Below are 24,925 nucleotides of genomic sequence, written 5' to 3' on the forward strand. Positions count from 1 at the left end.
AGCCAGGAAACAGTGTTTGCGACTACTGGGTCATATTCAATCCATGCGTTATGTTTTACCAGGATGATGGGTAAACATCCTCCCCATAAAAAGATAAAAAGCATGGGAATGTGGCAGAGAGAGCCTGGAGCACTGGGTACAAGATCTGAGGCCTGAATCAGAGGCCATGAATTAAAGTTAGACCAAGTATCAAAGTAGATGTTTATAAGTTTATGAATTTGGTAGAGTTGTTGTTAGTGTATTAGGTATTAGATAGTTACATAAATACAGTAGGTGTCAGAGTAGCAGCCGTGTTAGTCTGTATTCGCAAAAAGAAAAGGAGGACTTGTGGCACCTTAGAGACTAACAAATTTATTTGAGCATAAGCTTTCGTGAGCTACAGCTAAAATCTCAGAGTTACGAACACCAGACTTATGAACTGACCAGCCAACCACACTCCTCATTTGGGACCGGCAGTAAGCAATCAGGCAGCAGCAGGAAAAAAAAGCAAATACAGTACAGTACTGTGTTAAATGTAAACTACTTCAGAAAAATAAGGGGAAAGTTTAATAAAGAAGATTTGACAAGGTAAGGAAACTTTTTCTGTGCTTGCTTCATTTAAATTAAGATGGTTAAAAGAAGCATTTTTCTTCTACATAGTAGCTTCAAAGCTCTATTAAGTCAATGTTTAGCTGAAAACTTTTGAAAGAACAACCATAACGTTCTCTTCAGATATACGAACAACCTCCATTCCCGAGGTGTTCGAAATGGAGGTTCTACTGTACATTTCAAGGTTAGTACAGATACACCCCAATCTAGTGCAAGATGGTTTGACAGACTGATTAATAGGGATGTTTTGTTCAATGTATCAGGAACAAAGGGAGGTAACAAAGAGATGTCATAAAATACATAAGGTGGTGTGTAGCTGTATATTTCAGTTGTTTGTATCAGCCTATAAATGTCGGGATACTTCACCTTAAGCCTTTGTCCAGCCTAGGGGCAGTAGAAAGTCCTGCTGCTGACTGAGCTGAGTCCACTGTAACGAGCATACATGTGTTAGCGTAACTGTAGACGCTGATCCAGGGAGCAAGTACCGTGCTTCGTTGACAACAAACTTGGCCAATTGCCGTCACCACTGAAGCGTGCCTGTAGTCTTCCTTTAGGAGTAACGTTGAGGTCTGCTAAACTATCTGTTGCACTGTCTACTAATAACATTTACGCTCCAAGGACAGAAGCACTGTGTAGCCTCAACAGCACTATCGTGACAACAACATTCCAGCCTCCCACACTTTACAGCACTGGGTAGCACTATTGAGATTTGCTGAACCAGCTATGTGTGCAGAGCTGGGACAGTACACAGAAAGAACACACGCATACAAGCCAACTGACAACACCCTGACACTGGGGAGCATGGGGGCACGTGTCATTCACCCAACCCTCGTGAGGGCTATGGAGCTTGCCGCCTTTGTGGGGCTACTTCTTCCTCTGGCCAGGGAGTGGGTGGGCAGGACCACGGACCGAGCAGAGAGCCTTGACTCCAATCCCACAGCCTCAGTTCATTGACCAGCAGAGCTGAGCCAGCATGTTGGGAGGGGACTGCAACCTGCTACTGGTAAAGCCTCTCAGTCATTGCTCCCGCCTTGGTCTGTTCCTCGGGTGGTGCAGTTACATTTCATACCTTATTCAGGGCAGACTGCAAAGTGACAATCTAGTCCTTAGACTGTAAACTCTGTGGGGAAGGGATCATCTCTCCTGCGTCATCTGCAGAGGGCAGAGCATTCAAATATTAAATGGCCACCTACCCGAGCCTCCTGACTCAGTCACATCAGATATATCAAAGGTCTCCACTGAGACTGCCCCTGAGCAGTAGAACAGGAGGAAGAAAACATTGCAAGGAACTGCCCCCCAACTCCACTTGTGTAAGGGCCAATCACAGACATGGTCCTAGTACTGCTTGAATGGCAGGACTCCTCCATCCAACCTATCACTACCAGGGGTATCAGCTACTCCAGTGGGGGAAGGACTGGAGCCTGTCCATCCCAGGAGAAATTCTGGCTGAGTCAGCATGGCCCCTCTGCACTCCCCTAATGCCGTCTGTGGCTTTACCCGCAATCCAGCCCTTTGAGCTGAGATCCCAGATTCTGAAAAGGCTAAAAAGAAATGACTTTCAGAAGTATTTCATGCATGAGTTTTTTAAACACTATTCCATTATTAGGAACTGTGACAGGTGTAACCCTGTAGTCAGCCCTTGCACGCTATTGTGGTAACCTTTGTATGAGGAATGCTTTGTGAGGTATCATTTGAAAACTCATAATTTGCAGGGCATTAGTGTTCTAGTAAAATATGTGTAGCAACATTGTATGTAAACTTATAAGATTCCACTGTATGATGTCACTAAAACACATTCCAAGTCTGTGGAGTGGCCAAACCAGTTCCTCTGAGACAAAGGGCAAGCTGACACCTCAGCCAGGTGTAAACAAGGTCAATGGGCCACTACCTGCTAAGTGGCTATTCATTGGCAGGAAAAGAGGCCTGGGCAGAAAATCTACATTTTAGCAAAGAAACAGCAGGGGTTCCTGTCCACACAGTCTACCCGGCGCCATGCTCCCAGCTGGAGATGCTTCTCAAATGGAGGACTGGACTATAAAAAGAAGGGGCAGACACCCCAATGGCCCCCCACCTCCTCCTCCTCTCTCTCTGTCCATTTCACTGCACCAGAAGGAACAAAGGAAGCAGCATTAGACAGAAGAAGGGGTTCTGGCCTAAGAAGTGCAGCCAGTAAGATTGTTGAGAACATGTGGTGAGAAAAACATGGCTTTGAATTTAACGTAGTTTGTTAAATCAGGTTTCAGAGTAGCAGCCGTGTTAGTCTGTATCTGCAAAAAGAACAGGAGTACTTGTGGCACCTTAGAGACTAACAAATTTATTTGAGCATAAGCTTTCGTGGGCTACAAAAGCTTATGCTCAAATAAATTTGTTAGTCTCTAAGGTGCCACAAGTACTCCTGTTCTTTTTGTTAAATCAGGCACTAGTTGTGTTTTATCTCTATTTTTCTTGTAACCATTTCTAACTTTTATACCGCATTACTTGTATTCACTTAAAATCTCTCTCTTTGTAGTTAATAAACTTGTTTTATTGTTTCATCTAATCCAGCATGTTTGAATTGAAGTGTTTGGGAAACTTCAGTTGAGGCAATAAAATTTGTGCATATCATTTCTATTAATAAAATGATGGACTTTATATGAGCTTGTATTGTCCAGGAGAGAGCTGGGCAGTACAAGATGTACATTTCTGGAGAAAATCTGGGACTGGGAGTATGCGGGAGTCACCCTGTAGTATAATTCAGGCTGGTAAATCTTGGGTGTAACTGGCAGGCTGCAAGTGCAAACAGCAACAGCTGGGAGTGACTTACATGCTGGAGGCTGTTTGTGAGCAGTCCAGGAGTGGAGGCAATAGCAGCAAAGCAGTGTAAAGGGCACCCCAGGTTAAGGGCAGGGGTGACCCGGCTGCTCACTAGTCTAGACTGTACCCTGGGTATGTCATAGGAACAGACTATCCACAATTCTAATTTTTAAACAGAGTGCCTTCCTCCATTATAATAAATGCACTTTCTATTGATTACTACAGAATGTATATCCTACATGTTTGAACAAAGAAAACCACACAAATTCAAAATTTACCAAAGACTATAATCCATTGCATACTGTACCTTTGAGATGTTACTGGAACGGCTCATGGAATGTCCCAAAGCCTTCTCATTCTGAAAGAGAACAGAAAAGGATCATTAGAGTGACAGAGAGCTGTTGGATGGAGGTGTTAAACCAGATATTAACAGTAAAATAAACAGATTAAATACCAGAGCAGAAGATATTTATTGGATTTTGCTCCTATTGGAGTCAATTTGAGTTATGCCACCAACTCCTGTGGGAGTATGATTGGGCCCTTTCATCTCTATAATGGCTATATTACCACACAGAACTCAACTAGACAAGACTTGCATGAACTGGGGAATATTAAGATAGTGCCCTCATGTTCCGAGACATTGCAAAGTCATTTTTCTGTACTGCAGTTATTTTGGAAAGGAACCCCACCCCCCTTATCCGCTAAGGAATTATAACCATGACAGGAGAAATCCTACAGTCCTTACTCAGGAAAAGGCTCCCAGTTATGTCACAAAAAACACTGCTGAATAAATTACATCCATGTCATTTCATAATACAAAATACCACAGAACTGCCTTTTCTCCAGGAACACTGAGAATTACCACACTGGAAACACTATATGTATGCAGTGTTGTTGTAGCCATGCTGGTCTCAGGATATTAGAGAGACGAGGGGGATGAGGTAATATTTTTTATTGGAGCAACTTCCGTTGCAGAGAGAGACAAGCTTTTGAGCTACACGGAGCTGGAAACACCATGACAGCTGGAGTTACAGAAGATCTGCTGATTCCCTTCAGTCATGTAACTGAAATTAATCAGGTGCTGTATTTGTTTCCACAAGTATCCATACAGTTGTATCCACTAGGGAATACATTATGCAGCTTCTTTACCTCCCTCACCTGCCAATCTGACCATTAGGTATTTATATTGTGCTCATCACCATAGTATCTGCACACCTCTGGGTTCCACGCATTCATTCCACTTTCTAAATGTTATGTGATTTAGTCGTGAGTGTGATCGGGCATGTCCGTTTCAATGCCGAGAAACTGCGACAGCTGCTTATCTGGCAAGGAAGTTGCTTGCTTGTTCTGGATGGAATCCAACAGGGAAATTTTTCTTTTAGAAAAATAATAGACATGAAGCCAATCCACAAAGTTAAGATGCAAATCAGGATCCAACTTCCTCAAGCTTTGGGGGTGGTCAGATCTGGTGTTTTGGTTTGAGACTATCCCTCAAATATATGGCACATTTATCAGCCTTTTCCACAACCACTGGTCTGGTGCAAAAGTTGCCAAAAGCGTGCCCTTCTGTTTGACACCTTAGGGACCAAACTGTTTCACTTTCCCTATGTGGCTTTTCACTCCCAAAGAGATACATTTATATTCTACAAAAGGGACTTTGACAGGAAACAGGACACCAGACAGCACTGCTGCTGGCCATTCAGGTGGCTGGGACATTAAATACTGTACCCAAGAGAAAAGGTAAACCTAAATATAGAAATACATAAATCAGGTCAATTTTAGCTACTCACAGATCAGCTGAGACATGAAATCTACATGCATGTTATGGAGGATGCCAGTTGTGATTGGCTACAAGATGACAATTAATGACTAATTACACATCAAGCCAGTGTAAGGTCAGGTTAGTCCCTCAGCAGGTGTGGATTACAGGCCTGCATTAACCCCACACTTTAACACCATCATGCTCCAGGAGGCTTGTTCCATGAGTACAAGCCTAGTGCTGGTCAAAAGCTCGGTGCTGGGAGATGGGAAGGAGGAGCAGGCAACAAGATTTCATCAGCAAGGGCTGAGCTGCTTTTAAATACCAGCAGCTGTTTCTTCCCTCCTTCCATCCAGCTGGGACAATGTGCCAGGGAGACAGCAACTGACTCCTTTTCCATGCTCTCCACAGTCAATGAGACATGCCTGTTTGGCAGGGGAGGAGTTGAGGGAAGCAGTGAGCAGGAAGAGGCAACTGCTTGGTTACCATAGCACTTGCATATACAGAGCACAGAATTCAGCTCCCCAAGATCTGCATGTTACTCCATGTAGCAGTTAGAACACCAGGAAGGAGGAGCTATTTCTTTTGCATGGCAATAAACATTCTTACAATGAAGTGCCAATCAGTGAGCCACTGAGATCTTGTAGAAGGCAACTGATGGTCAAATTTAAAATCAGCAGGGGCCAAATTCAGCCCTGGAATAACTGGGCCTAAATCATCATTGACTTCAATGGGAGTTGCATGTGCTGGTTGAATTTGGCTTTACAGTTGGAGAAGTATTTTTATTACATGCAAATTTAGTATTCCTGGAAACTCTGGAACAGGAAGAGGAACAAGCAGCCAATGAGAGAGGACAGACACCAGGGGCATTTGAGAAGTTAACCTTGGATTGTGCTACTGCAAGGAAGCACTGCATTATGTGGCTGGGTATCAAATCTCATCACCACATCAAAAGGAAACGTGACTACAGCAACAGAGAAAGTTCGCTGACACTAGAGATGACAGAGGAAGGAAGAATGAGGCTGCAAGGTTGGGGGGCACGCTCACAAGCTCTGCTGAAGAGAGAATGGCACAGGCCTGTGATCATGGGGAGAGCTACATAATCTGTGGGGTTACACTCACTTCCCTCTTTAGCGATGGGGTTGGAGGTGAAGTAAAGGAAGATCATGTGGGTTAGGGAGAGAGACTGAGAGGGAGCGTCTGCCTGGGGCACACCATTTATAACTTCACGCAACTGACAGCCTAAAAACTAGGGTTGGGATTTCAAATGCCTTAGAGACAAAAAGAAATGATCAAAGCGCCTTCATGCTAACTCCGTGCTCCCCAACCCTCCCCCAAACACCACTCTTTACCTTCAGCAGGTTCCAAGTTAGGAATCATTACTGAATACACAGGCATGTCTGTGTTAAAAAGAGACAAGGTGGGTCAGGTACTATCTTTTATTGGACCAGCTTCTGTTGGTGAGAGAGACAAGCTTTTGAGTTACCCAGAGCTCTTCTTCAGGTATGTTGAAAAGGACAGGTTGAAATTTAATAAGAATGAATGGGATGAAGCACAGGGACCATATGTGCACAATGTGATAAATGATGCAGAGAAAAATCTGCTCTAACCCACAGCACAGAAACTAAAATTGCTGCTGAATTCCTGGGATTGTGATTTTATCTGCTGGATGCTCTGAGCAGCTGAGACACGGCTGCTCACATTATCTTTATTGATGTATTGTTAGAGAACATACCTATAAAGGGCTTCAACCACTCAGACCAGCCAGTACAATTAGTACTGTGATTTTAAAAGAATCTTGTAATTAAAAAAACCCATGAAACCCTCTTGAATAATTCCTTATGAAATACTGAATGGGAATGTTTATCTTCTTCATATAACATCACTCCCCCGCCACAAAAAAATGTCATTTATGGTATTTCTAGTGCACTCCTCTCCACTACATAGTCACCACACATGCACCTACACCTCCAGTGTTAGCTCTCTAGCACACACTTGCTTTAGTTGGAATATCACTGCAATGCTAGGCTGTCTTGAGATAAGCACGCTGAATCAGAGAGACTTTTGATGCAACTGCTGCACATGTCAGTTTATGTACACACAGAGATCTTTAAACCATCTCAGTGTGTTAGAGTTTGTTTCACGAAGAACAACTTGCTCTTTACCACATGGGGCTTAGCTGAATCATGAATGTTCACATAATGGCTTGGTGAGAAGAAACTCTAGCATGCTCTCCTCCATTTATCAAAAGTGCTGAAAAGATTTTGATCATTAAACATCAACAGAAGTGCCTCTAAATTAGAGATTTCATAACACTAGCTGTGCTGTTTGGTTTTCTTTGCCAAATAAAATGATAAAAATCTTATCATTAAGGAAAAGCACAGCAGTTGCCATTAGAGAGCCGGTGTTTACCACATGGTGGTATACAAAAGAACTGCTGCGTTTCTCCATCATTAAAATAGGAAATAGCTGTGATATCACAGAAATAGCTGTTGGTGAGGGCTGACTTTAAATGGCAACCACTGAGGCTGAGAGAAGAAAATAAACGTTAAGCAGATAATAAAAATTACAAGGGCATCAAAGTAATAAAGTATTGCTCTGTTCCGAGCAAATAAGTCCTCTGATTGTACATTCATCTTTGAATCACAGGAGTTGTTCACAAATTAAAAAGGTCACCAGTGAGAAGACTAAGATGCTATCCAGTTAACATTATCGTGTAGGAAAAAGGCGTTAGAGTGACCTTTTCAGAGCCCTTTCCTCATGCAGCAAGACATGCTCCAGGCTGGTGATTACATCTCTAATGCAGGAAGAGCATTAGGTCAGGCAAATACAGCATCTGCCGATTGTTCACTTTTTTGTACAATTGTACAAATTGTACAATTACCACCCACTAAGGAGCATGCAGTTTTTTTTCTGGTCCAAGTCAGCCCTTCCATGTGGGATAACAGAATCCTGCCTTTTGAAATTCATCCCACTGTATTAAAGCCACTGGGCAGGCACACTTAAAAATCCACATAGTTTAATAGCAGCAAATGCAGCAGGACTTAGTGGAAGCCTCTCTGTAGCCAAAGCCTCCTCTGAGATCTCCACTGGAGATTGGCTCTGGAGGACGGAGACAGAGGAATTAGTGTGCACAGAGAGTACAGCCGCCATTGCCCTGGCTTGCTTCTCTCAGGATGTCCTCACATTCACTTTCCCCATCCCCTTCCCTAATTTAGAAACCTGCTTCCCTACTATTACCTACCATTGCAGCAGCCTTCCTGCCCAACTCCACCTCACTGACTAGCTTCCTTGCTGCTGTCTGCTCTTCCTTCCTACTGCCTTCCTGATCTGCCTCCCTTTGTTGGCTACTCTGGCTCATTTCACTCCATGAATCACAGACTCGGTGCCTTTCTTCCCATTTGCTTGACTCACAAGCCCACTGTCAAAATCAGGGTGTCACAGTATTTTTCAATTTCCCTACTGTAACGAATCCATGGAACGTATACATACACACACGGAAAACCAGGACTAGACCTTTGGTCCCTCAGCTCCCAAACCCCAGCCTTGAATGCTGGAGCCAGAAGATCTCCTGCCACTGATGGCAAAAGTAAGCCCATCACTAGGGGGGCAACTCTTGCTCACTGATACACACAAAGCCAATATGCCACACTGTCCTCTTTCCAAATTCAACCATTTCCTTAGCGCAGCATTAGCAGCTGAGCAGACTAAAGCAACAGGACAAGGTGAGTGAGGTAGTATCTTTTATTGAACCAACTTCTGTTGGGGAGAGAGACAAGCTTTGCAGCTTACACATTCTTTTTTCAGGTCTAGATGCTTCTTCAGAGCCATTTACGTGGAACAAGTGCTAAGGAAAAAAAAAAAAGGCAAAACCAAAAACCTCATGGCTCATAAGGATGGCCATACTGGGTCAGACCAAAGGTCCATCTAGCCCAGTATCCTGACTTCTGACAGTGGCCAATGCCAGGTGCCCCAGAGGGAATGAACAGAACAGGTAATCATCAAGTGATCCATCCCCTGTCGCTCATTCCCAGCTTCTGGCAAACAGAGGCTAGGGAAACAATCACTGCCCATCCTGGCTAATAGCCATTGATGGACCTATCCTCCATGAATTTATCTAGTTCTTTTTTGAACTCTGTTATAGTCTTGGCCTTCACAACATCCTCTGGCAAGGAGTTCCACAGGTTAAGGCTCACCTCAACAAGTCTCTAACGGGTACAAAGATGAAGAACAGCATGATAATAATTCAGAAAAGTAATCCATAGCTATGGAGAAGCAAGCATCACCACTCAAACCCCTCAAAAAACAAACAAACAAAAAACAAACACTTAAGAGTCATTTTATGGTAATACCAGTGCCCATCATGATGGGACACCAGCTAATAGAAGCAACAGGCTTGATTCTGCTCTCACACTGGTACTAGGATTGTGTAACTCCATTAACTTCTGTGGAGTTACTCCAGATTTACATGGGTGTGAGTGAAAGGAGAATCAAGCCCATGAAAGGCAGCATTGGTTCCCTGGTTAAGGCTCTGGATGGGGAATCAGGAGTCCTGGGGTCTATTCTTGGCTGAGCTACTAACCTGCTCTCTGTGCCTGTTTCCCCTCCTGCCCTTTGTCTGTCTTGTCTATTTACTGTGTCAGCGCTCTTGAGCTGGATGTGTCTCTCACTGTTTATACATTGCTTTGGACAATGATACAACCTAGGACAACCTGATCCTGGCTGGGGTCTTCAGATGCTATAGTAACACGAAAGTTAATATTATAATAATCAGGCCCATTCCAGCCACGGAGGAGGGATAATTGCAGGGGGCTGCTGTGTGACAACATATACAATAGCAGCAACCACTGCTATACTGCATAACAAGGAACTGCAGAGCTCCCCACATTGTGCTGACTCCCTAGTGCTTGTTCTCAGCAGGCCTGATTCTCTTCAGAATTACACTGACATGAATCAGGAAGTCACGGGAAACACACCTGTGTGAAATCAGTAAGTGAGAGGAGAATGGGATTCAGAGAGCACAAGCACGAAGAGTCTGGTTGCTCCCCATTCGGTGGGCAAGGAGGAGGAAGGAAAGACTTCCTGCACCATCTCCCTATCACAACTATTCCCTGAATGTACCTTACTGTGATTATGTTTCATATCAAGTATTTTCCGGCATTTATTTAAATCTTACATTACAATCTTATAGCTGAACAGCAGAAAACAAGACAATACATGCACATACATCTAATTATCGGATTTAACTGGTGTTGGGGGAAAAGAGATGTGTGCATTATTTTCATCACCATTTTGTCAAAGTCAATGAATTCTCCAATTAAGAGAAAGGTTTCCCAGCATTGCCTGAACTAGGATGTTGTGACTTGATAGAATTCAACATTTTATTACTTCAGCAGAAAATAGCACTTTGCATCATATCTACTGGGCATAGTCTTGCTTTTTCAGTCACTGTATCATCAGAAAGCTCTGATGGGACTAAAGAGCACAGTAGCTGGGTCACAAAACAAGCTGGCTAATATATTACCACCAACAGCTGCTATACCAGAGGGTGGGAGGATGGCCTACTTTGTATCTGTTTGTTTGTTTAAGTTGCCTTGAGGATTGTGGACATCACAGACTTCAGACTGTAATAACCTCCAATCGTTACAGAAAGACCAGGAATAGCAAACAGGAATGGTTGTAGGCCTAAACACCTCACCCCTTCCAGAAATTACTGGGAGAGGGCTGTCTTCCTCTGCCCCAAATTGCTAGCTGGGGGTACGATATTTGTGACAGAGTGGGATATGTCTGTATCAAACTGTGAACTCCATTTTGTTTTGTGACCTCCATTTTTGGACCCTGTCTTCCATTTTGTGTTTGGTGTTGAAAAGCCAACTTAACCTGGACAAGGTCAGTCAATTCCAGACACTGTCCTGCCAGGGAGGGGTTTGGGAGACCTCAGAGAAGACCATCAAGAAGAGAGCTATCAAGGGTCATCATCTCTGAATGACTCAAGCACCGACCCGCCTCAGGGGCACAACTTTTTTTCCCGTGTGCAACTCGCATCAGTGGGATTGGAATTTTCCAGCTGAGGTACAAGGCAAACAGGGTCATAAAATGGATTTAAGGAGATGGCATCTCCACTGCCACATACCAGATGATGAGGCTGCAGAGACACAAGGCATGAGGGACTCTACCTGGCCTAAAATGCTGATCAGCTTTGGACTCGCAGGACAGGTGAGATCAGATCAGGGAGGGGAATCTCAGGACTGTTATTTTACAAAGATCTGTAATCATCTAGTTCTTTCTTGAGAGTAACAGTGTCTGTAGTTAAGAAATCCCTTTACTAACCCTGGGTTCCTTGCTTGCCTGCCATGGCATCCCTGAAGGGGTTAATCATAGAATCATAGAATATCAGGGATGGAAGGGACCTCAGGAGGTCATCTAGTCCAACCCCCTGCTCAAAGCAGGACCGATCCCCAATTAAATCATCCCAGCCAGGGCTTTGTCAAGCCTGACCTTAAAAAATTCTAAGGAAGGAGACTCCACCACCTCCCTGGGTAACGCATTCCAGTGCTTCACCACCCTCCTAGTGAAGAAGTTTTTTCCTAATATCCAACCTAAACCTCCCCCACTGCAACTTGAGACCATTACTCCTTGTCCTGTCATCCGCTACCACTGAGAACAGTCTAGAGCCATCCTCTTTGGAACCCCCTTTCAGGTAGTTGAAAGCAGCTATCAAATCCCCCCTCATTCTTCTCTTCTTCAGACTAAACAATCCCAGTTCCCTCAGCCTCTCCTCATAAGTCATGTGTTCCAGTCCCCTAATAATTTTTGTTGCCCTCTGCTGGACTCTCTCCAATTTTTCCACATCCTTCTTGTAGTGTGGGGCCCAAAACTGGACACAGTACTCCAGATGAGGCCTCATCAATGTCGAATAGAGGGGAACGATCACGTCCCTCGATCTGCTCGCTATGCCCCTACTTATACAGCCCAAAATGCCATTGGCCTTCTTGGCAACAAGGGCACACTGTTGACTCATATCCAGCTTCTCGTCCACTGTAACCCCTAGGTCCTTTTCTGCAGAACTGCTGCCGAGCCATTCAGTCCCTAGCCTGTAGCGGTGCATTGGATTCTTCCGTCCTAAGTGCAGGACTCTGCACTTGTCCTTGTTGAACCTCAGATTTCTTTTGGCCCAATCCTCTAATTTGTCTAGGTCCCTCTGTATCCTATCTCTACCCTCCAGGGTATCTACCACTCCTCCCAGTTTAGTGTCGTCTGCAAACTTGCTGAAGGTGCAATCCACACCATCCTCCAGTTCATTTATGAAGATATTGAACAAAACCGGCCCCAGGACCGACCCTTGGGGCACTCTAATCAAGATGTTCAGAGCACCCACAATGAAATGGGAATCTGAGGGAACACACATAAGCCACCAGGGCAGAGGCACTGGTTTTGGGGTGTCAGGTGGCAGGCTGCAGAGCCCCACATCCCAAAGAAGGCTGGCACCTGTGAGTGTGCTTTAGAGACCCAGAGTTAGGAACAGTGACTCGGCTCTGTACAGACCCAACTGGGTTCACTCACAACCAACTGGTGTCAGACCAAGGGGGGAATGGGCCAAGCTGTGACAATGTTGACTTCAATAGGCCCCTATTCACCACAGCTTTGATTTGCATCCCCCTCACCTTCCCAAAACTATAGTTTCCCTTTAGTTTGTGCTGCTCTACTTTACTGCCAGATGGTGCACAGGAATTTCAGATGAATCTGGGTAACCTGCACGCCTCAGCTCCCCCTGAGAAATGGCGAGCCTCTGATCTTTGCCCCCTTTCCTGACTGTTCAGCCCAGAACTAGGCATAAGCTTCCCGCACGCTGCACTGATGCTGCCTGTTCTAAGGATAAATCAAAACTTCAGTTTCCAACATGGCTACAACAACACTGCAAACAGTTTCCAGGATTGTCAATCTGTTACATGTGCCCACATTAAAATTTAAAATGAATGTAGTGATGGTGAAATGTATGTGGCTAGTTTATACAAAGAAACTAAACTGCAAAGACTTTGCATGTGCAAGAAGTTCTATGGATATTCTTATCTCTCTTCTGCCAGACAGCATGCCTAAACTGGGGGCACTTCTTTATGATGCCACACAGAAAATGAATCCTCCCCTCGGGAACAAAAAGTATGAACTACAAAGGAGATGATCCAAAAATATACTCCTTTATTGCGACAGAATCAATATGCATTAAGCTTACCTGGGTGTTTGGAACAGCACTGCCACTCACAACGTCACGTATTTAACACAGGCAAGAGAGATATAGTGCAGCACAACTCAGTAATTATAGAAGATTGAAAGGACTGACATGTTCTATTTTTTGGAAAGTAATTACATTGAATGTAATTCTCATAGTACACTACACATGTCAACACGCCGAAGCAAGCCACTAAGTGATGCAATAAACTATTTTAAACTTTCACAGTTTTAAAAACCCTCTAGGAAACCAGCAATTTAAAATTCCTCAAGCTGCCAGCAGATGTTGGTAGTTTGTAGCCAGGCCAAACTTTCAAAACATGGCCTCTCCCTGCATGTGCCTAATGTTGCACATGCAGTCTCTGGCAGGTGGACTATTTTGCACGCTACCACCTGTCTCTGTAAAGGATGGAAAATGTGGACACAATTGGTGTATAAATTAAACATGACTGGATACAGACCACCAATTTACTATTAAACAGCTAAGTTGTGGAATAACCTCACAAGGGAACAGTGGAAGACTATTTGGTTGGGACATTTTAAAACAGACGGGGCAAATTATCTGAAAAATAATAGAAAACAATGCTTGGCAGTGGGATGGACTGTATGCTCTAACAGATCTTTTCTATCATAGATCAAGAATTCGCAAACTTTTTCACATCTTAATAGACAGCATCTAACAGACTACCTTCTCTCCCATTTGTGATTGCATCTGGCCCACGTGCTCACAACATCCCTGCTGCAGCTATATTGCTTACATGCACAACTGATATTGGCAGGTATTTAAGATATTAAACACCATTAAAAATATGATAAAGCAAATGGAAACAAGAAGAAAGGGTCAGCACTATGTGACCAGACAGTTCTACGAAGACCACCAGCAAGCACTCAGCAGACGACTGCCAATGATCCATGGACCACAGTTTGAGAACATCTGCTCTACATATTAAGGAGACAGTCATTCTGCAGGTCAACAATGAACTACATCAGGACAAAATAAGTGCAAAGTGCTCCTATTCTGATCTGGCAGCATTCTATACCCACTTTGTACTGGTGGTGTCCATTACTATACAATGTGTAGGCCAGGATAAACTGGGTCCAAAGATTCTGTCTTGCACACACAGAAAGGCTGGATTGAGGCCTCTGTGAAAATCTGGCTTGTAATGTTCAGAAGTGTTTTTAAGCACGTTTAACACGTTTCTAGCTCAATAGTTTGGAAAAAAACATCAGTGAGTTAATAAAGGGGACTAATGTTTAAAAAATATCAGAAGACCCACATTGAATTTTTTAAAAATAAACCAAATCCAGTAAAACACTGTTCTTGGGGGAAAGGCAACTAATTTAAGAGAAAATGTAAATCTTCTGTTTTAAAGGGTAATGTAATTAAACTGTAACAAGAACCTACTGAGAAATAAAATTGTTAATAGCAAGAAAACATGAGCAGTGAAGTGAGGAATCTTCATAGAATCACTCTGAATTCCAGGCTAATTAATTATACAGGAAATTCAGGTGTAAAATGAATATTTACCCAAACAAATGAACTTTCTGAAAAACACAGGAAGCCCTGGAATTTAAAGGTGTTTTAAAAAGAGAAATAAATGAAAGGAACTGCCTTGGTAGATGTACAATGCTGATTATCAGCGGGCAGGACAAAGTACCTTGCACTACAGCACTAAGGTAGCAGCAAAAGCAGCACGACTGCACACATGGCGTCAGGTTCCTCTATGGTTGGGCAGAAAGTAGAACTATTGCAACCAGTGATATGGTGTGGCTGCTGGGAGCAAGTGGCTTGTGTTATGCAGGAGGTTGGAAAAGATCATCATAATAGTCAGTTCTGGCCATTAGAGTTATTTGTCTTTTAAATGTGATTTTTTTTTCCCTAGGCGCCTGGGGCCTGATTCTGCTCTCACTTCCACCTGTGTAAAATGGGGAGTTTATGTATTGCTGGACAACTGGTGTGGGCAAGATAAGAATCTACGTCCGCAGTGGCAAGAGTTGGTGGGGAAAGAGGAGGTGCTGTCCATCCTGCAGATTATTAAAGACAGTAACAGAGCTGCATCCAAAACTGTGCCCTAGACCTGCCACTGCTTCTGTCCTAACAAGGCACATAACTGGTGATGTATTTCTCAAAACCCATCGCTGCTCTTGCTTTAACAAATCAGCCTGATGAACAGTTAGGTCCATCCACTGATTGTTCTGTGTGTAAAATAGTGATTCTTCATGCATCACTTCCCTCTGATATTAATTTATTAATATATTTATTAATTCAATCATCTGATATGGGGTAAAATGGCAAAAGTCCATGTTAACACTAAGGATTTAACATGTGCTCATAAGCGTCTTCCCCCTCTCCCAGTGTACAAAGATTTAGGGATATCCCACACTTCGGGTGCAATCCTTGGAAGGGACAGAGAACCTGTAATTCCTGAGATCTCCCACAGGAATTGCTGGTGCTGAACACTTTCAGGATCATGCCTTTGAATTTTACCCCAGTTATTCTGCAAAGAGTTCTAGGCTACAGTTTGTATGAAAGACTGGCTCAGAAGTGTTACATTGTACAATGGAGAGCAGAGACATGGGCACTGCTGCTCATTCAGGAGGGATGTTTGGAGCCTATTACTCATGTGAGGTGAAATTGTGGTGAATTACAATGTTCCTAACTGTTTGGTTGAAACAGTGATGATAAATATATCTTTATCTGCCTGGCTTTTTGTGTGTTATTTATACTACAGTTGTCAAGGGGAATGACAAAACCAGAGTTCCAGAAATCTTCCATTTTTTAGCTCTTGAATATTGCTCACTAACAGCCAGATTCAGCTTCCAATGAAGTCAACCAAAAGATTTCCACAGAGCTGGATCAGCACTACAGTAGAAACTCAACATCCAGCTTTGATTTAGTTAATAACATCCTGCCTCCATAAAAAGGGTGCCTGCTAATTGAAGTTTGTCACTAGCATGAATGTACATCATGTTCCCACCTTCCCCACTGTATCTTATCTTTTCTTGTGGGGAGATGCTATAGAGACATTTACAAGGATCTTGCCAGGGTAAGCCCTCAGGAGATGGGATTGGTGTAAATTCTGGTACGTTTCCTATTCCCAAGAAAGGAGCAGACAGAAACCAAGGGAAGGCAAATGCTATGCGAATATATGTATCCACACAACCTCTGCACTACCCTGCCTCCAAGACACCAGCTTTGTTTTTGTAGTGTCATTTCCCAGGAAAGCCATTTTAATTTAAACTACGTTGCAGACATGACATTAAGATCAATAAATTCTCAAAAAGAGTATAGTAATACAGAGCAAAGCAAAACACTTCCAGTAAGGCACAGTAGGTAAAACACTGGGGCACATCAGCCTCAGGAGTGCCATTTTGGAGTTTTGTCTCTGTTTGGCAGTAGCCCTTCATTAAAAGAGATCAGGTGTTTCAATGAAATCCTCTGCTCAAAATGCAATGGCAGTCAATAAAGCAAACAAAATGCTAGTGTGAAAAAGGCCCAGGGTGGAGATTAATACAGAAAACCAATGGACAGCCTCAACAAGAACCCCGTGTTCAGCTCTGGTTACTCAGTGTAAAATTGTGGCCCCAGTGAGAGTTTTGATATTTATTTCACTGGGGACAGGATTTCACCCTCTCTCTTAAAAAAAAAAAAGATACAGCAAAAAGAGAAGTAGGTTCAGAGACAGATGTGGAGACTGATTAGCATAGAGTGAGGCTGAAGAGACAGCATGTCTAGTTTAGAGAGGAGATATGAAAGAGGTATGTAGCTATGTACATGTAAAAGAGTTAATGTTTTCGGTATACTGCACCCCATGGGTATGTCTACACTGCAATAAAAAACCCACAGCACTGAGTCTCAGAGCTCTGGTTAGCAGACTCAGACTTGCAGGGCTCAGGCTCCGGGGCTATAAAACTGCAGTGTAGACATTCGGGCTTATGCTGTGGCCCAGGCTCTGAGACCCTCCCCTCTTGTGGGGTCTCAGAGCCTGGGCTCCAGCCCAAGCCTGAATGTCTACATTGCAATAGCCTGAGCCCTTTGAGCCGAAAGCCATGTCTACACTAGCATTTGTGTTGGCAAAACTTTTGTCGCTCAAGAGCATGAAAAAAACACCGCCCTGAGCGATATAAGTGTTGCCGGTATAAGATGCTCTCCCGCCGACATAGCTACCGCTGCTCATTGAGCTGGTTTTATGATGTTGACAAGGGAGCTTTCTCCCTTCAGCATAATGCTGCTACACGAGAGCTTACAGCTGTGCTGCTGAGAGCTTGTAAGTGTAGACATGGTCCTAGTCAGCTGACCCAGGCCAGCTACGGCCATGCCACAGGTCTTTTATTGCAGCGGAGACATAACCTCAGTGTATGGAGTTTCCCTGCCTATCTGCAGGGCATGGGTAATTCAAATGGGCTATTACAAAGTGAGTAACATGTACTGACTCTTATTGAGACATTATGGGATGGTTTCCAAAGCACTCGGCATTGGTCTAACTGCTCCCACTGACGTCAATGAGCATTTTAGTAAGCATTTTTGAAAATCTTATCCTATAAAGGAAAATGAATAAACGGAGAAAGAACACATAACTTAACAGTCAACTAAACCGAGAAATATATGCTTTGCTCTTGCATGTGGAAACCATAACACTTGTAGTATAAATGCTCACAAGGGAGACCAAGGGAACATTTTAAAGAAGCTCACATACTGGAATGGACAGCAGCGTAATATTGACACAAAGGCACATGGAAGCCAATGGAGTTGCACTCATTCACACTAGAATGGCCAATGGAACTATCTGCAAATGACCAGTGAATAACTTGAGTGAAGCTCTCACAACAGAGCCACCGGCATGACCACAAAGCACAGTGCTGAAAGCATCTACACCCACCACCACATACAGTGCAGGAGCCTCAGCAGCAATATGCCTGCCCATGCCTGTCGGAGGTCATTTTGGCTAACAAGCCTGACTCAAGCCATCAAATCTGCATCATCACGTATTAGATGTGCAATGAAAGCTATCTTAAACAATCGGTCGGGGGGGGGGGGGGGTCTAACACAACCTGTTTGCTAAAGAGGGATAGTCTTCTGATATAGTTGGAGCAGAAATGTACTCCGACCATTCGGGGATCCTTTGAGACAGACAGTCTCTAAAGACAGGTAGCTGCCTATGGTAAAGGTTTCAGTATATTTGAATGAGCTAAATGGCATTTACTGCTTGATGAGATGAAGAGGAGAATTATAAATATACCACACCAATCCTAGGAATTACTATATTTTGTACTCAAAACAAAATTCTGAGCCATTTGTTTATTGGAATTGTTGCTTATCCATCTAACTGAAGACATTTTATTTTATTTCCCTTTTAAGCTCTCGTGTTCCAGTTACAGTAAATCTTATTCAGGGTGTTCCTGAAGGATTTTATTTGAGACGTGAATTACCTTGCAAGTACAAATGAAAACTAGCAAAATTAAGCAATTAACTTAGCTGGCCTCCTGTCTAGCTCATTTATTTATATTAAAACACAAACAACTTGCAGCTGTCAGAGTGCTTACTGACCTCTAGGGGAATAGATTTCATTCTTGCAAATAAGTTGACATAGCATTTTCTAAAAAGTATTTCCTAGAGGGAATGGGTTACAAATAAATCCCGTATTCGCAGTAAATCTCCTATCCTTCATTCCCTATAGCTTTTAGCTAGAGCAGTTGTATGTCATATAAAATTGCATCAAAGTATTTTTCAAAATCCAAATATTGTATATTAGTTTATATGATCGGTTATTTAAACTGACTCCAAAAGTCAAGAAAAACAGCCAGATTTGTATAATTCAGTTTAGATCTTTACTACATTCATTGATATATTGTACCATACACAATTATTTTGCTTCTGAATTAGATGATTAAGATTGTAAATTCAGTAACAAAAATCCATAAATATTATAGGGGGAACTGGTAGCATAGTTGGTTGCCTAACAGTTTCCATTACAAAAGATTCTTGGGGCCTCTGAGAAGCTCTAACATCTCCAGGATTTGCCACAGCCTCTTGAAAAGTGACAGGTGGAAAGCTCTTTGGCTTTGTCCCATGAAATTTCACTCAAGTTTTGTTGAGATATAAACTTTTTAAAATCTCCATTTCCCTTATGTCACTTGCAGCAGCACAGAATGCTGTCCTGGGGAGACAGCCAGCCAGTACAAAGGCACCTCAAGCTGGGGTGGGGACTCAGAATTTACCTGAAGGGGACGGTTAGAAAAAGCTGTTAGAGAAGGAGGGAAGGAGAAGAACCTACACGCTGAGCTAGCAGATGAACCAGAGCTGGGGTAGGAGGTGAGGTGAAAAAATAAAAGAACAGGGGAAGAAAAGTAGGGGGCTTGGAAGTGAGAGGAGAAAAGAAGGAAAATAGGAAAGGTTTCAGGTCAGGAGAAGCAGAAACACATAGACCTGGGAATGTGAAAAGACACTATTAGAGAAGAGAAGTATTGGTAAATAAAATCTATGGACGTACCAGAATGTATCAAGGAAAAAAACCGAAGGAAATATAACTGGTGAAAATGGGAATTTATCAGAAAGTTGTGAGAGATGAAAACAGATCCTGAAAACAGAGAAGTTCACCCACAAATCCCATAAAGTACATGAACAGAGAGAATAGCTGTGGGAACATCTATTCAAGAAATACAGTTCTAAAGGTGCCTAGTGGACAAGTGAAGGCCCACTAGGTGAAGATAAACTTGGTGAAAAGAGTTACAGCCACAGGAACATTGAATCTAAGGCCTGGCCTAAGGCCTACAAAGTTATGCTGATGTAAGCCGCCTTGTGTCATCCTAGTTGCGCATGGTGCCTACACTTAAATTTGTCTCTAACTGCCTCATTATGCAGACATAGTAACACCAGCTTCCTAAGTGGCATTGAGCCAAGGTTGATGTACAAAGGTCAACACAGCACAAGTGTAGACACTGTGTTACCTACTTTGACGTTGCACTCTATATGATTTTATAAAAATATGCTGATGAGTGTGAATATAATGTAACAGGAATATGCTTCATGCAAAAGGTCTCTTGTAAGGTATCATTACAAAGCTTATAATCTACTGAGTGTGGTCATCCTATTTGTGTAAATGTATCACTCACTCTTGTATCTGAAACTAGAAACATGAAATATAACTCTGAGGTCCTACTGTAGTTATGCAAAGTGTGGGCCATTAATGGTGATTTGGAATCTTAATGGCTCCCATTAACCAGGACAATTGACTATGGATGGCTCTGTTTTACTTGTAAGTCTTCCTGTCTACCTGTGTGCTGGCAAGCAGGTAATGAAGTCTTATAGTGACATGTGATCATGTCACCTAGGGTGACCAGACAGCAAGTGTAAAAAATCGAGATGGGGGTGGGGGGGTAATAGGTGCCTATATAAAAACAAAACAAAAAAACACACACACACAAAACAAAATCGTGACCGTCCCTATAAAATCGGGACTTCTGGTCACCCTAATGCCACCTGAACTGGAATCCATTTTTAACCTGATGCTTTTCCACTGAGAAGGAGGAGGTGGGAACCCAGAGGGACAAAGGATTCCTGCCTTATGCAAAAGATATGTAAGTGGGTGGAACAGAACAAAGGGGGCAGCCGTCATGAGAAATCCCCTAGCTACCACCTGAGCTGGAACAAGGGCAGTACCAGGGGAAAAGATTGCGCCCAGACTAGGAAGGCGTCCAGTCTATGAAAGAAACGTATTGAAACATCTTTGAGGGTGAGATTTTATCTGTATTCAGTCTCTTACTGTATTAGACATAGACTTGCATGTTTTATTTTATTTTATTTGGTAATTCACTTTGCTCTGTCTGTTACTACTTGGAACCACTTAAATCCTACTTTCTGTATTTAATAAAATCACTTTTTACTTATTAATTAATCCAGAGTATGTATTAATATCTGGGAGGGGCAAACAGTTGTGCATCTCTGTCTATCAGTGTTATAGAGGGTGAACAATTTTTGAGTTTACCCTGCATAAGCTTTATACAGGGTAAAACAGATTTATTTGGCGTTTGGACCCCATTGGGAGTTGGGCATCTGAGCGTTAAAGACAGGAACACTTCTTAAGTTGCTTCCAGTTAAGTCTGTAGCTTTGGGACATGTGGTTCAGACCCTGGGTCTATGTTGGAGCAGACTGCCGTGTCTGGCTCAGCAAGACAGGGAGCTGGAGTTCCAAACTGGAAGGGGAAGAAGGGGCAGAAGTAGTCTTGGCACATCAGTTGGCAGTTCCCAAGGGGTTTCTGTGATCCAACCCATCACACCTATGTCAACCCTAACAGTCTTCCAACAGCTGTCCCATAATGACCAACATTGACCACTCTGGTCACAATTGTGACCTCCACTGCCCAGGGTTCATGGAGACTGGAAGATTTCCCTCCCCCCACCACCACGAGCAGCTGTGCTCTCTTTGCCTTTGGTACCTTCAGGAGTGAAATATCAGATCAGCTTACCATTATCTGTGGAGAACGGTGCCAGTATTCAGTGTCCCTGCCCTATACTCAGTTTCCGGCAATGGAGCAATTCCCTGCTGCATCATACTTACCATGGCTTGAGCCAAGAGAGGCACCAGGGACAAGCAGGCCAAAGCAGAAGTGTCAATAAGCATGTCTTGTTTAACACTGGAGGGGAGCAGAAGAAGGAGGGAGCCCTGAATCTTAAGTTTTCCCTTCCTACTATACCGACAATGGTACCTCTGAGTGTTTTATCTGCAGCTGCGGCTATTGTGGAGTTGAGGGATTCCCCCTCCACACCCAGACAACAGACCCAGATAAGGAGGTGAACAAAAAGAGGACAAAGGAGGACAGTCAAAGTAAGCTAAAAGAATGTTTGGAACCATTAGGAAAGGGATAGATAATAAGACAGAAAATATCATATTGCCTTTATATAAATCCATAGTACACCTCACCTTGAATACTGTGTGCAGTTTTGTCACCCATCTCAAAAAAGATATGTTAGAACTGGAAAAGGTACAGAGAAGGACAACAAAAATGATTAGGGATATGGAACAGCTTCCGTATGAGGAAAGATTTAAAAAGACTGGGACTTTTCAGCTTGGAAAAGAGATGACTAAGAGGTGATATGAGAGAGGTCTATAAAATCATAACTGATGTAGAGAAAACAAAGAAGGAAGTGTTATTTACATAACACAAGAATCAAAGATCACCCAATGAAATTAATAGGCAGCAAGTTTGAAACAAATACAAGGAAGTACTTCTTCACACATTGGACAGTCAACCTGTGGAACTCACTGCCAGGGGATATTGTAAAGGCCAAAATTATAAAGGGTTAAAAAAAGAATGGGATAAGTTCATGGAGGATAGGTCCATCTGGTGTACGGCTTCATGAGCCTAGGGAGTAAGGGATAGGTTGGATCCCCAAGGATCATTATTGGCATTTCAATATTGCCAATGGTAATCGGCTGGTCGAGACAGATGTCCCTGCTTGTAGCTTTCTGAACAGTCCTGTGTTCTTAAAGATGCAAGTGTCACTCACCTTCCCTAACTATCCAACACTGATGTCAATGAAGCATCCCCAGTGAGCCACCAGCACTTGAATAACCACGGGAATAGCAGCCCTTTCTGCTGATGTACTCTGTGGCAAGATACTCTGGGGCCAAAATAGGGATATTGCTCCATTGCAGTTCAGGAATCAAATAGCTGCAAAGCCATCCACTATGCCCTTCCAGCAGGACTGTGAACCACTGATAACTCTCTGAGAATGATTTTCCAACCAGTTATGCACCCACCTTATAGTAGCTCCATCCAGGTTGTATTACCCTAGTTTGTTTATGAGAAGGTCATGCGAGACACTATCAAAAGCCTTACTAAAGTCAAGAAATATCACATATACCGCTTCCCCCCACCCACAAGGCTTGTTATCCTGTCAAAGAAAGCTATCAGGTTGGTTTCACACAATTTTTTCTTGACAAATCCATGCTGACTGTTATTTATCACCTTATTATCTTCTAGGTGTTTGCAAACTGATTGCTTAATTATTTGCTCCGTTATCTTTCCGGGTACAGAATTTAAGGTGACTCATCTGTAATTCCCCAGGTTGTCCTTATTTCCCTTTTTATAGATGGGCACTGTATTTGCCCTTTTCCAGTCTTCTGGAATGTCTCCTGTCTTCCATGACTTTTCAAAGATAATTGCTAGTAGCTCAAATATCTCTTAAGTCAGCTCCTTGAATATACCAGGATGCATTTCATCAGGCCCTGGTGATTTGAAGACATTTAACTTGTCTAAGTAATTTTGACTTGTTCTTTCCCTATTTTAGGCTCTGATCTGACCTCATTTTCACTGGCATTTACTACGTTAGACATATAGTTTATTATCATAAGTAAGTGAGTACTTGGCAATGTTCTATAGTCTTTATGATCCTGGTACAATATTGGGGTTTTCCCTTACAAAGTTCTAAAAAATTTAAATTATTCCTTTTGTCTTGGTTTGCCTCTACCTCTCATTCCAGTTAGCACAGACTAGACTAGCCGGGTCACTGCACTTGTAACTGTAGTCTGTGCTGAGGAGCTGAAGGTTCACAATTCAAACCCTGCTATAAATGATGGAGGGATTGTTAGGGTTGTACATAAACGAATTTGGTATAAACTTTTTCCTTTAAAAGCCTCTAGGAAATAGTATTTTTTAAAAACCCACACCCTATGTTAAAAAGAAGGGTATTTAGATTTCAAAGTTAAATGCTAAAAAATTATGGTTGCCCATACAACCTTAATTCTGTCCCCAAGTGCATATGCACTGTGGTACAGTCTTTAATTACACAATCACATATTAATTTTTCCACAAGACTCTTGCCTCGTTCAGTACACAGAAATAGATGCATAAGGGAGCAGAATTAAGGTTGCATGGGCAACACTGAATCTGACATTTGCTCGACTTTGCACTTGAACTGTAGACATACTAAATACACACACTCACAGAAATTCCACAAGTGACCTTAACTCTTATTCCATTTTTCCATTCAGCTTCCACCTAATGAGGATAGCCCAAACATATTACAACAGGTTTAGAAACGTTTTCCATCACTGACTGTAGGTGATCATGTAACAGTCTATGCGTGTATCATAACTGGCTTTGGCGATTATGGAACTTTAGTGTCAGTTTAGAGCAGATGGAATAAAAGTATGTATCAAGCCTATTTCTAGAAGATGAGGTCTCAGAGCTTTATGAGGAAGACATAAACTGACTTCAGTGGTAGGGTTGCCAGGCGTCTGGTTTTCGATTGGAAGCCAAGTCAAAAAGGGACCCTGATGGCTCTGGTCAGCACCACTGATTGGGCCGTTAAAAGTCTGGTTGGCAGTGCAGCAGGGCTAAATCAGGCTCCCTGCCTGCCCTGGCTCCATGCAGCTCCCGGAAGCAGTGACATGTCCGGCCCCTTGGCACAGGGGCCAAGGAGACTCCATGCGTCGGCCCTGCCCTGAGTGCTGCTCCCACAGCTCCCATTGGCCAGGAACTGCGGCCAATGGGAGCTGCAGGGGTTGCGCCTGCAGGCACAGACATCGTGCACCACTCAGAGCCGCCTTGCTGTGC

General features: G+C 43.1%; 1 protein-coding gene across 3 annotated transcripts in view; it reads right to left on the bottom strand.

Moving 5' to 3' along the window:
- MARCHF8 (membrane associated ring-CH-type finger 8) overlaps positions 1-24,925 on the bottom strand; it is a 173,298-nt gene that overhangs the window by 34,695 nt on the left and 113,678 nt on the right. For all 3 annotated transcript variants that reach the window (XM_084633909.1, XM_084633907.1, XM_084633908.1), the window contains one exon: positions 3,689-3,739. In XM_084633909.1, the coding sequence (XP_084490035.1) occupies positions 3,689-3,739 (51 nt within the window). The remainder of the gene's footprint in view (positions 1-3,688; positions 3,740-24,925) is intronic.

Source organism: Lepidochelys olivacea, assembly GCF_965140295.1.
Source record: "Lepidochelys olivacea isolate rLepOli2 genome assembly, chromosome: 7".
Taxonomy (NCBI): Eukaryota; Metazoa; Chordata; order Testudines; family Cheloniidae; genus Lepidochelys; species Lepidochelys olivacea.